At 38.3% G+C, this 14,983-nt stretch overlaps 1 protein-coding gene across 1 annotated transcript in view; it reads left to right on the top strand.

Annotated features, from left to right (window-relative positions):
- The window catches only part of VPS13D (vacuolar protein sorting 13 homolog D (S. cerevisiae)), a 97,983-nt gene that overhangs the window by 5,018 nt on the left and 77,982 nt on the right, over positions 1–14,983 (top strand). Inside the window, exons 6-21 of the mRNA XM_014941435.1 lie at positions 72–188; positions 405–509; positions 830–1,000; positions 1,734–1,834; positions 2,446–2,614; positions 3,272–3,364; positions 4,099–4,309; positions 4,883–5,062; positions 5,501–5,631; positions 6,397–6,469; positions 6,980–7,150; positions 8,100–8,230; positions 8,881–9,013; positions 9,591–11,804; positions 12,173–12,324; positions 13,103–14,137. Of these exons, the coding sequence (XP_014796921.1) occupies positions 72–188; positions 405–509; positions 830–1,000; positions 1,734–1,834; positions 2,446–2,614; positions 3,272–3,364; positions 4,099–4,309; positions 4,883–5,062; positions 5,501–5,631; positions 6,397–6,469; positions 6,980–7,150; positions 8,100–8,230; positions 8,881–9,013; positions 9,591–11,804; positions 12,173–12,324; positions 13,103–14,137 (5,187 nt within the window). The remainder of the gene's footprint in view (positions 1–71; positions 189–404; positions 510–829; positions 1,001–1,733; positions 1,835–2,445; positions 2,615–3,271; positions 3,365–4,098; positions 4,310–4,882; positions 5,063–5,500; positions 5,632–6,396; positions 6,470–6,979; positions 7,151–8,099; positions 8,231–8,880; positions 9,014–9,590; positions 11,805–12,172; positions 12,325–13,102; positions 14,138–14,983) is intronic.

The following is a 14,983-nucleotide window of genomic DNA, read 5'->3' on the forward strand; positions in this document are numbered from 1 at the left end:
AATGAATAGTAGCGCTGTCTGCTCAGATAATGAAAATAGTTGTCTTTAGTAATGGCTTTTTTTCTGTTTAGTTAAAAATTCAAGATGTCCATGTGAGGTTTGAAGATGGTGTCACAAATCCTTTGCAGCCGTTTGCGTTTGGCATATGCATCAAAAATGTATCAATGCAAAACGCAGTATTTGAACCAGTAAGTATAACTTCTTATACAAAAACTCAGCTAAGATGTGATGCTGTATTTTATGGATGCTAGTAAATATTTAGTAAAACATGCAGCCTTTTAATAATGTGCTAATCATAATAAATTGATTCTGGGCATTTCATGTTGTTTATTGAGCTTGTAGAACTAAGAACTAGATGACACGTGGTGTGTGGTCCTGACTTTATTCCACCTTTTCTTCTTCAGGTAGAGAAGCTGATGCGGAAAAAACAGTTGGATGTTGCTGACTTCAGTGTTTATTGGGATACCAACTGCACTTTATTGGGTGACCTGCCTCCTGGTCAGCTACAGGTACAAGAGAGATTTTTGTTGTTGTTGGCCAAGTCTCTTTTCTCTATTGCAGACCAAATTGACTTAGAATTCATTTGATGTGGTGCTTTTAAGAGCAACAGAAGGATATGGTTTCATGCTGTGCTGATAGGATACACGTGCAACCCGCAAAGGCTGTGCTGTGAAATACCTTGTTTTACCTTTGAGGAGAGAACATATTTAAAAGAGTTTTTTAATGGACTGGCATGCTTATCAAGTGTATTCTAGGATATGAAACCAGTGCATCCTAGGAAGTATTGTACACTCATTTCTTATGGAATAAATCTGCTTGTAACCCACAGGAAGCAATGGATAGAAGTATGGAAAGCCGTGATCATAATTACATTATGGAACCTGTGTGCACTTCAGCTCTTCTTAAGAGAAATTGTTCTAAGGAGCCTTTAAGATCACGCCAGACGCCGCGGCTTGAGTGTGACATTCAGCTTGAGACTATACCCTTGAAGCTTTCACAGGTAAATACCAACCATCTTCATTTAACTATCTGTGTCTGGAACACACCGTTGAGAAGCAGGGCACATGAGGCCATCGTGAAGGCTGTGCTGTGGGATGTCCAAGCTAGGTTGCTTGGGTACCTGGATGCTCTGTTGCACACTGCTTTATGGTCAGAATGACTGATTAAAGGAGCTACTCCTTTATGTTTTGGTTATCGCAATGCCTACAAATTTAAATTGGTAGTTTGACAAAGAGTGCATTTTTTCCTTCCCACATGCTGCAACTGTGTGTATGTCAGTGCTTCTGAAGATTCTGCTGGTAAAATGCCATCTTGAATTATCTACCTCTAAGAAAACAGTTACTGATTCAAGCAGTAAAACACCTGTCAGAGTAATAAAATTGTGGTAGCTTTTGTAATGGCTTAAATACCAATTATAGTAGCATAAAATTAATACTTTCTGCAGGATTTAGTTTTAGAAGCAACTGAAAGGGATAAGTTGTTTGTAAGGACGCTTTTAAATTGAATGTCCCACATTAACTACCAGGTACTGGGAGAAGATATGTGGCACTAGAGAAGCAAATTATGAAGTATGATTAAGCCTAATTCTGAAGCCATGTGCAGGCCATTGATGCAGATAAACTAAGCCTATGGCTGATTTTTGTTTTGTTTTTTTGTGTGCCTCCCCCCCTGCCCCTTACTTTGGAAAGCGCTCCCAGTATTGCCTAAGTGATCTGTCTATTGTTTTACCAAAGGTGCAGTATCAGCAGATCATGGGATTTTTAAAGGAACTGGCTAGAAAGGAACGACAGCTTAAATTCAGGAAGTGGAGACCAAAGGTTACAGTGACAGAGAAGTAAGTATATCTACAGATGTGGTGGTATTAATATGATATTAAAAACTATACGTGGAGGCTAAAATGAAGACAAATATAAAAAGGTAGATAATAATCATATATTAGAGTTTCAGTTTTCATGACTTGTTCCCCTACCTCATAAGTCAATTCTAAATATTCAGATGGAATTCAAATTTAGAATAAAGTTATTCTTACCTGAGACTTTAAATTCTTCTTTCACAGCTCCCGAAAACTGAAATTAAGTTGAAGGTTCTACCCCCGTGCACACACTTGGATGTTCTGAAATATTCTTTGTGGAAAGAGCTCCTTTTAAGTTTCTTTTAATCTTGAATATGACAGATGGTGTCAGTTCAGACCAGAGGTCTTTATAACTCAGCATTTCGTTTTCTGTGCCTGATATGGAACAGCTTTACTAAGTCCCACGAAAGCGGTGGGGACTGTTCGACACCGTTTGTAGAAGTTGTCCACACATGTTGTCTCTAATGCTGGCGCTTTTTTCTGACCAGTTGCCCACTGTTTGTTCCCTAAATCTCTCTGGACCTCTTACCAGTTTGTTGTGCATTTAGGTTTTTTGAAAATATTGCTAATACAGTAATTGTTAAATGTTTCAGCTGCCGAGAATGGTGGATCTTTGCTTTGAATGCAAATATTTCTGAGATCAGGGAGCAGAGACAACGTTCCAGCTGGGAGTTCGCGTTACATCGGGCCCGAGATGCAGTATCTTACACTGACATGTATTACAGCAAGTTGAAGGGGGAACCACTGTCTGCTGCAGAGCAGGTATTTAAGAGTTTTCTTATATTTGATTTGTTCCATCTTCTCAAAGTTAAGATCTGTTCTATTTTAGAAACATCTTTGGTTTTACTGCAGGCCATATTCACTGAACAGACTGTCTTTTGACCACAACTGAGTTTTTAATACATGAAACCTGGGCTTGTGGGAGGTGTCTCTGCAGTGAGATTCTTGTGGTTTTGTTTTGCTATGCAAAAAGCTGACTTTTTTTTTTTTTCTTTTGAGCTGTAACTGATTTTCACCAAAAATAGCATTAACTCTCATAGAATGCTCGTGTCAGTCTGTGACATGCTTTCTTAACTCGTGTTTCTCTGTAGACTCAAAACGTATTTAAATATCAGAAGTGTGTCAGGTCACCCGTGTGCTTGGGTGGATAACGTGGGAAAAACTGTGGCTATTTGACAGTGTGTTTGGGGGTGCTTTGTTGGGTTTTAGGTTGGTTTGGTTTTTTTTATTTTTCTGCAGTTGATTTTAGGCTGAAGAATTTAGAGGGAAAGTGCCTCTAATAACGAACCTGTGTCCTAGTTCAGAAAGAAAAAATTTACTCAGTGCAGAGATTTACTCAGTGCAGAGATGTTTGACATGGTTGTGAAGCAAACTATATTCTTTTAGTGCAGTTACTTTACATTTTTTTTGTCTTCTCAGGCAGAAATGCATCGTATTGAGGATGAGCAAACTTATGAGGAGTTGAAGATACTGTATGAGATAGTTCATGATAAATTTCATGACCTGGCTGAGGTGAGGAACATTCTGCATACAGGGTAATATTTGGAATCTTAAAGTGAGTTATTCTGAGGCATTGTGTTCTGCTCTGCTGCAGAGCATTAGCATGTGTTTGTTTTGATTTGGAAGTGTGGCATTAATGCTAAAATTGCAACCAATTCTCAGTTACTCCAGTTATTACTGTCTCACTTGCACAGTGAAATCTTTTGCCTACTCGTACGATGATATTCCTCAATAGTACCTTGCCAGAATTCCTGGGGCAAGTACTCTTCATCTTAAAAACAGAGAGTGGAAAATAAGGGCCTATAACGAGTATTTCCCAGAATAAGTATATGACAGAAGTGAGCCTTCTCTAAATGGCATTCTGGGCACTTTTCATAAAATACAAACTGATCTCTGTAACAGTACAATGTTGTGTCTCTTTCAAATACAGTTGCTAAAATTTAGAACTGTGTTTTATAGTGTCAAATGACTTCTTATTTGGTTTAGTGTTTCTAGACTAAGATTTAAGTCATGCCATATGGCTTTAATTATGAGCATGCAGCAGTTAACTGATTAGGTGTTTATTATTTCTTTACCACTGCTCTCTTAATAAGCTCAGTATTGATTGGAAATATCACTGCTGGCATACTGAAGAGCACTGAGTAAATAGAACATGGAATTGTGCTTCTACTGGGACTTTTTTGTACACTTGTGATATTCTTTCACTTGCCAGCAGTAATGTGTATGTCTTCAATGTTCAAACACAGAGCATTAAAGAGCCGTTGCCCGATTGCCCTGGGGGCTCCCCCACAGCAGAACCGGCGCAGGGCAGTGGCACTGGGATGCTGCAGTACCTTCAGTCCTGGTTTCCTGGCTGGGGAGGCTGGTACGGATACGCTCAGCAAACGTACCAAGGTGAACCTTTTGAAGGGCTGCTCCCAGACCCAAAGGAACAGTGGAATCCAGAAGACATATTGGGTATGAGAGTATAGGGGTTTTCTGTTTCTTTTGAAGGCTGCTAATGCTACCATAGTTAGATACCTCTTAAAGGAGAATAGAAACAGCTCAGTGGTTCTGTAATGTTAAAAGATTACGTGTGTCAACAGATGTACCTAAGCAGAGCCTGTCTACAGGTTAAGACTCTGTTAAAAAATCTCAATACCTGGTGTAGCTGCTTATTTCTAAAGTGACATATAGAATATATTTGCTTCCAATATTACAGATATTCATGGCAAAGAGATCTGGGACTTTTTCTCTTCCAGATGGGTGGGGTGACTGGTGCTGTGACTGGGTATAACATTAGCAGTACTGGGTTACTGGGGTCTTCGTAAATTTAGGTTTACGTTACCTTCAATGAAATAGAAGAGTTCTACAGAATACTGGGATTTGTTAAGGGATGAGGTACATCTGCTTTATTTTTTTTTCTGTTTTTCTCCTCTAGAGCTGGGAAGTCTTTATTTTCAAATTCAGAGAAACCTTTTTATTCTTCAGTAGCCTTTGAGAAACTCGACTGACTTAATGTGTTGTTTTGTTGGTATTTTTTTTAATTAGGTGCAGATGAATTTTTTGATCCTGCTGCAGATGCTTCTAGCATGAATACCTTTACAAAGAGAGATCATGTTTTTGCTAAATTCAATCTACAGTTGCAAGGTGGCTCTTTCACTCTGTTGCATAAGGAGAAGAAGATAGCGCGTGCTGAGGAGACTGCTTTTATGCAGCTGGAGTTTTCAGGTATGTATTAAGTCAATTAATGTTCTTTCTCAAAAAAAAAAACCCCAGAGCTCTGTCCACCTTCAGCCCTTCCTTTGATATATTTTTTTAATTCTTTAAATTACTATGCTGAAACAAAGTTCAAAATGAAAATGTGAAAACAGCTTGTGGAAATTGATGTATCAAGTGAAAATAAGTTTCTGTCTTAAGATGTGTGAATGATTTCGACAGAAATCTAATTTTAGACATTGCTATGTGCGGAAGGAAGACAACTATAGAAATACTTGCTTAACAGTCATTGGAATGTATGCCAAATTTCTGTGCTTAATTCGTTTAGTAGAAATAAAAATATATAAGCGCTTCCAAAAGACTTGTTTGTTGGATGATATTTGTTATCTGTAAAATAACCTATGCTGTGTGCTAAAAGAAATAAAAGCATTTTACGTATTTTTATTCCAGGTGTAAAGATCTTAGCAGAATCCCTTCCTCGCAGAAATTCTTCCCTTCTCAAAGTTCAGCTCGGTGGTCTTTTTCTGAGGGATCTGGCAACAGAAGGGACCATATTTCCTGTTCTTGTTTTCCCAAATCCTGTAGGTGAAAAAAATTCTTTTAAGTTACTGTGTAGGATGCATAAGTCTGTATGAAAATAGTTACATTCCAAAACTCAACACATGTTTTTCTCAGTTTGTGTCTTATCCCAGAAAGAGAACACAAAAGTCCCAAAGAAAAATTTCCACTTGTTGAACTTAGTTTTCCCCTTCCTTTCCAAAGATCATTTGTAGAACTCCTTGTTGTTTGCTCTGTGTGCTTGTAGCTTTAATTTATACTTGCATGTGTTGGACAAAGATAATTCATTGAACAAAATTTGACTTTTGGAACAATCAGCATTGCTGCTTAATCAGTGATGGTTCTTTTTTATAAGCTCATTGGTCCAAGTAAGGGTTTATTTCACGTGTACACTGTTAAGCTAAAAGAGAAATGCAGAAATATTTTTTCTTCCTTATGAATTGATGAAAAAATTTCAAATATCTCTTCTGAGCAAACAAAGTTTTAATCTAATTCCACAAGAATTCTCTGTGTATTTTGCACTTCATAATTTGTAGAGAACCAACTGAAGTTTGCACTTCAGACTTCAGTCTGTCTGTTACACGAAGAGATAGCGTTATCTTCTTACTCATACTTCCCTCTCTTGTTTGATTAGATCAGGAAAAAAAAACGCATATAATAATCTCAGACTATCCATTTAATTCACTTATAAAGTGACAATAAGACATACAGAAAAGACATTTATGCTTATATCAAGTGGCTTGGTTGATTTTATCTTAACAATGTTATTTCTTTTGAATTCTTACTAGCAAAAAGAGGTTGGCTGCATGTCTTCCTTTGGACTCCAGAGTTTGTCCTCAGAAGTGACTAATCAGAACACTGGTAAAGATTTCATTTTATGTTCGATGTTAACAGGCGTATGAGAGAATTCCTACAAAACAGAAATTTCAAAACTGAGTGCCTAAAGTTTGAATTCACACAAATGCTTTTTGCAAATAGTAAAGATAAAATTGTAGAAGCTTTGTTCAGACATAAGGGTGTGGTGGAAGTTGACTTTAAAGGAAATGAATAAAATAAATGTATTTCAAGACAACGGGAGTTTCACTTGCTCTTTGTCTTGGTCTAAAAAAAGAAAAAAAATTGTTAAGAGTTCAACATTAAGACTCCAGTTCTGAAAACGTTTTTGTACCTACAAATGTTGCATTCTGTGGACTGGGGGAGTTGATCGTATGACTTGCATTTCAGTCACTGAAGAATTATCAGATGGGTACTACTTTCCTAGTAGTACCAATTAGAAAGTAGTTATTAAATTTGTTGAGGTTTGTTTTTTGCTTTTGTCTGTTTGCTCTGGGTTTTTTTACAGATGCTTTTTGTAACTCATTTTTTATTCAGTTGCAGATCCGGATGCCCCGGTGTTTGAGATGCTTTATGAAAGAAATCCAATCCACAGCAATTTTGAGAGGCGCCTGGATGTCAGTACCAGACCTCTAAACATTATTTACAATCCACAAGCCATTAAGAAAGTAGCTGACTTCTTCTACAAGGGAAGGGTTCATACCTCAGGTTAACCTTTAATGTGTTTTTTTTGGTGGGGTTGGTGGTATTCTATCTTTGATATATCTTATCTTTGATTTTTATTTATTTTCATTCTTAGAAATATAAAGCATTCGTCAAAGAATCTCCACTTTAAATTAAAATTAAGCAATATTCTGAGTCTTGCTCAGAGCCCCATCCAACCTGACCTTGAATGTTCCCAAGAATGGGGCATTTACCGCTTCTCGGGGCAACCTGGGCCAATGTCTCACCACCCTCAGTGTAAATGCCTTCCTTATATCTAGTCTAAATCTGCCCTCTTTTAGTTTAAAACCATTACACCTTGTCCTGTTGCAACAGGCCCTGCTGAAAGGTCTGTCCCCAGCTTTCCTGGAGCCCCTTGAGGGACTGGCAGGGGCTCTAAGGTCTCCCCGGAGCCTTCTCTTCTCCAGGCTGAACCCCCCAACTCTCTCAGCCCCCCCTCCCAGCAGAGGGGCTCCAGCCTTCCCAGCATCTCCGGGGCCTCCTCTGGACTCGCTCCAGCACGTTGAAGATGCCCCTGCTCATTGCAGAGGATTGGGCTAGATGACCTTTAAAGGTCCCTTTCAACCCAAAATATTCTATTCTTGGATGTTTATTTTTTTTCTTTCTTTGTTTAATTAAATCAGGGATTTTGCTTGGGCAGACTCCTGAAAGTTCAACTTCAAAATTGCAAGTTGCTGCAATACCACATGCTGGATGTTCATGCTGCCTAAATTAAAATGCATGAAATAGGATGCCTCTTTCTGTTCTCTCTCCTTAAAATTGGTGGTGTCCAACAGGTTTTTTGAGAGGACAGTTAAAAGCAGAATATTTTACTGCTAGAATTTAAAATAGATGTTTTCTTTCTTCTCTCTTTCTTCTCTTTTTTTTTTTTTTTTCCTGATTCAGTAACAGATGAACAAAATTATACCTAGTTTGTTTTATATCTGTTGTGCAGGTTTTGGATATCAGTCTGAGTTAGAGGCAAGAGTGGCTGAAGCTGCCAGAAGACAGTACAACAAGCTGAAAATGCAGACAAAAGCTGAAATCAGGCAAACTATTGATCGTCTGCTAGTAGGAGACTTCATTGTAAGTTTTTGCCCCCAAAATGGTTATGTAGGCGCTTTTTTTCCCATATGTTTTAGGACTTGAAGCTCTAAAGTGTGGGGTTTTTTATTGTTCATTTTTGTGGGGTTCTTTTTAAGAAGGTGGGGAGTTTTACGAGTGTTATTGTAGTATTCCTTTGGCTGTCAAACAGTCCGTTTCTGTGCTGCAGACCTGTTGTGAATAATGGTAGAATAGTACTTTTCTGTTCTTGGCTCCATTACTGAAATGACTTTATGCCAACTTATTGCCTCTAGTGTGCCTTGGAGCTCTGCTATGTCAAACTTACTAAATATGTGTGTAACCTATTTAAAGATTATTTTCTAAATTAATAAATTGTTCTACCTTGATTTGGTCTTGCTTATTCTACAGTTTTCAAGTAATACTAGTATATGTATCACGATCATTAATCCCTAACTTTGGAGTTAGCTATATTAATGCAAGATAGTTGTTTTACATCATTTTCAGTAAAATGAAAACATACTTGTTCTGGTAAAGTAATAGTTTGTTTGATAAAACAGCCTATTCTGGTGAAGAAGTGACTGATGAGATTGATTTTTCTGACATGGCTTTTTTTGTATGTGAGGGGAGCCCTATTTCTTACGGACTATTACATCTTTCTTTTTATCTTTCAGGAAAACAGCAAAAGCTGGACTGTGTGCCTTGATATTTCTGCTCCTCAGGTGATCTTTCCTGATGATTTCAAATTTGCGGATCCAGTGTTGGTTGTTGTAGATCTGGGAAGAATATTACTTACCAATTCTCAAGGTACGATCTAGAATTATTGCAGCTTTTCTTTTCTTTCCACCTTCTCCCAGAAACCCTCCTGTCTCTGTAGAAAGTAGAGATGTCTTAAGGTTATTTCCCCTGTATATGCATAGAGTCACATAATAAAAATTTTGCTGGTTTCAGTAATTTTTAATTAAGATTGATGTACAGTTTTAAAAATAATGGGGGAGGAGGGGTGCAGGTTTTTTGGTTTTGTTTCGGGGTTGGGACTGTTTTGGGATTAACTTTTCAATCAAAGGCTCCCCTGTTACACCTTGCACCTCTTGAAGGCTGTGAGTAGATGTGAAGCAGATATGTCAGGTGCTTTACCAGAGATTTTGGCTTAGAGCGGTATAAGATTTAGTTGTTGAATACTTTTTTGGGACAGTATCCCAAATTTTGGAGTCACATGGATTTCTGTTCTTGGCACTTGTGTCTGTAGGACATTTCTGGGTATGCTCTGGGTTTAAAACATACAACTTCAGACAGATTGGTCAGGTAATGATGGAAACGTCAAAGGAGGGGGAAGAATACTTTTGTTTATTTGTTTGGTTACTATTATGTTTTTAATCCACAGAGGAACCTAAAAGGAGTGCAGATACTTATTCTTCAGAAGTGAATGAACTTAGTGATGAGGAATATAAAACACCACTTGCGACTCCTCCCAATACTCCACCACCGGAATCTAACACTGATAGTGGCATCAAAATGTCTGAGTTCGCTGGAGTGGAAATAAGCGAAGAGCAGCTACAAGCACACTTAATGAGTAAAAAAATGTATGAGAGATACACGCTTTCATTTATGGACCTTCAGATCATGGTGGGTCGAGTGAAAGACAACTGGAAACACATTCAAGATAGTGATGTGGGTCCAACTCACGTGGTAGAAAAATTCAATGTTCACCTGCAGCTGGAGCGCAGGTTGATATACACGTCTGACCCAAAATACCCAGGAGTTGTCTTGTCTGGCACTTTGCCAGACTTGAAGATTCACATCAACGAAGACAAAATATCAGCTCTGAAGAACTGCTGTACCCAGCTGAGTACATCTGAAACTAAATCTTCTGATGCCCTACATTTAGGGAAGGACAAGATTTTTGCAGAGGTGGACCAGCTTGGCAGTTTACATGGTTCTGTAATGAATCTGACACAGAGTGTTGTAATGCTGGAGCAACATACCAAGGAAGTCCTCGTTGAATCTCAGCTGCTTTTGGCTGAATTCAAAGTAAACTGTATGCAGTTAGGTGTTGAAAGTAATGGCCGATATATCTCTGTACTCAAGGTTTTTGGCACCAATGCCCATTTTGTGAAAAGGCCTTACGATGCAGAAGTGTCCCTGACTGTTCATGGCCTGTTGCTGGTTGATACTATGCAAACGTATGGAACAGATTTTGATCTTTTGATGGCTTCTCATAAGAATCTGAGTTTTGATGTGCCAACAGGAAGTCTTCGAGACAGCAGAGCTCAGTCCCCGGTGTATGGACCATATGATGCACGTCCCATCGACGCAGCTATTTTGGCGGAGAGGTGCAGTACAGCCTCCAATACTTCATCTGGTAACAATGGAAAAGATCAAGAGTCCCTGATAAAATTGGAGTATCAGTTTGTGAGTGCCGAATGCCCGTCGATGAATAGCAGTCTGCAGGTGATCTCTGTACAGGTGAACAACCTGGATATCATCCTTAATCCAGAGACTATTGTTGAATTGATTGGGTTTCTCCAGAAATCTTTCCCAAAGGAGAAAGAAGATTCTAGTTCTCAGCCTTTAATAACTGACTTGGAAAGAGATTGGAGGGAACAGGAAACCTTCCAGTCTACGTATGCTCAGAATACACAGGCAGCAGTTGATATTCACTGGTTAAATATCCTCCTCCTCAGGACAGTTGGCATGACAAATGGAGAAAAATACGGCAGAAAAATTGCAACAGCCAGTATTGGTGGCACCAAAGTCAATGTCTCCATGCGTAGTAAACTTGATGTAAATGGCTCTCTTGGGTGTCTTCACCTCATGGACCTCACACAAGATAGCGTTAAGAACCAGTATGTTGTCAGCATAGGGAATGCAGGAAGGTATGAAGGTCTTATTGGTGATGATTACGTTGAATCTTTATTCTTCAGGCTTGATGATGGAAGTAGCCTTCCAGATGCTTTAAGTTTCACGTTTAAAGAAAGGTCAAAAGAGGAATGTTCTCTCAACCTTAAAATGGCCTCCTTACACTACAACCACTCTGCTAAATTTCTGAAAGAATTAACTTTGTCAATGGATGAATTGGAAGAGAATTTCCGCAGCATGCTGAAAAGTGCCGCTTCAAAAGTTACTACAGTCTTGGCAACTAAAACTGCTGAATACAGTGAAATGGTCTCTTTGTTTGATACGACACCACGATCAAAAGATGTTGCCAACTTAGAAGATAATGAAGGCTATGCATTAGGATCACCACCTCTCAAAACTGATACTATTAAGCTTATATTAAATGTAAACATTGAATCACCGATTGTCTCAATACCTCGGAAGCCTGGTAGCTCTGAACTGCTTGTAGGTCATTTAGGACAAATATCTATTCAGAATTTTGTACCAGGAGAAGATGAATCTACAAGTGATAGACTGCAAGTTGAAATTAAAGATATTAAAATGTATTCTTTAAATAGCAGTCAATTTGCAAGCAAGAAGGAGCCTGCAAGTGAAATATCTCGTGGGCTGCATTCTTCTTCAGGCCCTGCCAGTATTAATAGCCAGGAAGAACCCCTTTTTACTCGTCATGACTTCTTTGAATCGTTACATAAAGGCCATGGTATGTTAATCAGAGGGCTCTTCATTATTTTAATATGAATAATAGATGGTACTAAAAATGTGACTTAACATAGGTCTGATTGTATATTCTGTCTCGCCCATCCTCCTGAAATACACCTCCTGAAATTAATTGTTTTAATTACAATGGACAAGTTGTATTATTTATATTAATTTTTAGTCTCCTAAGCAAAAACTTGATAGTGTCTTTCATGCAGAAATTTTAACAAAACGCAGCCATATGTACTTATTTTAGCATTGCTATGAGATTCTGAGCAAGTTAAATAGCCTCTGTGTTATCTCTGCTGTACAGTCTTGATATGATAATCACGTCACGTATAATAATGTTTTAATTTCATTTTCTCTTAACAGCTTTCCACATTCTGAATAACACAACCATCCAGTTTAAATTGGAAAAGATACCATTGGAGAAAGATTTGGATTTAACTTTTCCTCTGAGTAATGAAGACTTTGGAATATCAAGCATTATGAAGATTGAAGGGAAATTTGTGAACCCTCTTCAGGTACAGCAATGTGGAATTTCCACTGTCAATATAAACATATTTCCCTGCATAGAAGATAAGCATTTTTCAGGCAAATATCTTCAGGTTTAACATGTTGGCAGTTTAGAAATTGAATCCTGTAAGTGTGGTTAGAAGAGACAGTTTTACATCATAATAACAATGACAAAAATTTAATTTTGTTTTGGGGCATTTTAGACATCTTTACGAAATGATCTGACTTATACTTACCCTAAACACCTGTCACAGAAGGAAAAGTAAGTGTGTCACTGTCCAAATGCCACCGTCCAAATACATTTATTTGCAATTCTAGTAGAAACTACGAATTAAAATGCCATTATCTTAAAAAAAAATCTCTGCAGGAGCAGAGATTTTAAATAGAGGAAAATGAAACTTCTAAAGCTAAGGAGACAAGCAAGTAGAGTGTTTTTTCCATATGTTACTGTATAATCTCAGTATGGTAAATTAGGGCTAGTTTATGTGGTGAGTTATTTTTAACTAACTCTGTGTAGATGCTTTTTGCCTAGGAATACAAGGTGTCCTGTTCTAGGATCCTATCCTGGGTGTTTCCAGATTGTGTCATTTTACAGAGCTAATACAGAGGAATTGTTTTGTTTCAGCTTTGCATTGTACCTTGTTCTGGATTATATTTTATGTGTGGACAAAATTAAAATTTGTCTGGTTTGAAATTCTTCCCACTTGTGACTTTTAAAATATATGTACTCATTTATTGATGTAGAGAACTCTAACATGATGATTGTTTCTTTTTTCTACATTGTAGGTGGTGTTAGCAAAACATGTGTATGAACAAGTCCTTCAGACTCTGGATAATTTAATTTATAGTGAAGACTTGAACAAATTTCCAACCACTTCCCTATCTTCAACTTGTCCTAGTTCTCCTTCAGCATCACTTCATAGTACAGGCACAGAATTCTCAAGTGAACGGAAGGAAAATGGCTTATTCAGCCATTCTGGTTTTAATTCTGTTCCAAACAAGTCATTAGCTATCAGGGAAACAAAATCTTTTACTCAGATTCAAGCAAACTTCCATATCTCTGAGCTCCAGGTTCAGTTAAGTGGTGACCTCACGCTTGGTGTCCAAGGCCTTGTCAGCCTTAAGTTTCAGGATTTTGATGTTGAGTTTGCTAAAGATCATCCTCAGACTTTGTCTGTTCAGATCGCCTTGCGTTCCCTGCTAATGGAAGATCTTCTGCAAAAAACCCCAGACTCGATGTATAAGAATCTCATGGTGTCCCGTGGAGCACCCAAGCCATCCAGTCTGGCGCATAAGGAGTATCTGTCGCAGTCTTGTCCCTCGGTATCCAATGTAGAGTATCCAGATATGCCGCGTTCCCTGCCTTCCCATATGGAAGAAGCAACTAATGTCTTTCAGTTCTACCAAAGACCAGTTTGTGCCTCTCGTAAGAAGCAAAAAGAAGATGCTGATTCTGAGTATCCTCTGACTCCACCTCCTTCTCCAACAGCAGGCAGATCCCAGTTGCCCTGTGGAAAAAGTAACTTTGATGATTCATTAGTTCATATCAATATATTTCTAGTGGATAGGAAACATCCTGAATTTTCTTCTCGCTATAACAAAATTAACCGTAGTGTAGATGTTGATTTTAATTGTCTAGATGTCTTAATAACTTTGCAAACTTGGGTAATGATACTGGATTTCTTTGGGATTGGATCCACTGCTGATAACCATGCTATGAAGCTGCAACCTGAAGATACTCAGCAGACAATCAAATCAGAAATAAATCCCTTGTCAGCTTCTCCAGCCCAAGAGCCTGTAAACACTAAGCTGGATCTGAAGGTATACTTGAGATGCAAAATGGTAATTGGATTGTCTGTCATAAAACGTCTGGTTTATAGAAACTTAAGGTGACATTTAAATCAAATGTTCTATATTCTAGTGGAGAATGCACATAAGTTCAGAAACAATAGATTTAAAGTGTGTGTAGAGGTATTTAAAAAAAAATGTGCAGAGCTGCCGTGCTGTGTGAGCCTCCTTGGACTTGGAGGGAGGCTGAAGTAGGGTGATCCATGTTCATCCAACGGAGCTCTCATGGGTAGAATTTGACACCCACCCCCTGCCCCGTGTTCCTTCCAGTCCGTTCTGTGCCCGAGAGCCTGAGCAGAGTGTAAGTCTTAGGGGCAGTGACTGTCATTTCCCTGGGACAACACAGGGCACAGACTAAATGTCTGTCATCTCTTAAATGGTAAGATTGGTTCAATATTAAAGCCCTGACATACTGAAATTGGCACTGTGCTGTTTTAGGTACTATGGAGTTTACTTCAAAACAATATATACTTTTATAAGTATATAGAGATATATGTCTATAAATATGTATAAGCGTGTATTTTTTAAGAAAAAAACCCACGTGTGTATATATAGTCTGTGCAGCCTAACGTAAAAATGACAGGTGTTGAAAGAGAAAAGGACAAAGATAACAGTGCTAGGATTTGTTGATGACACGATCATTCTAAGTTGCTTGGGAGACCTGTGCATGTGCAGACAAGGAAGTAAAAAGGTTTTTTTTCTCCGGTGTCTCCCAGGCAGATAATTCTTGCTTGCCATTGATGTGTTACAGTGCAATTGTCTTGAAAAAAATCTAACAAGAAGTTCCAGCTGCGAGGTCATATTGTTTAATACCACCCT

The sequence above is a fragment of the Calidris pugnax genome, unplaced genomic scaffold (genome assembly GCF_001431845.1).
Source record: "Calidris pugnax isolate Ruff unplaced genomic scaffold, ASM143184v1 scaffold82, whole genome shotgun sequence".
NCBI lineage: Eukaryota > Metazoa > Chordata > Aves > Charadriiformes > Scolopacidae > Calidris > Calidris pugnax.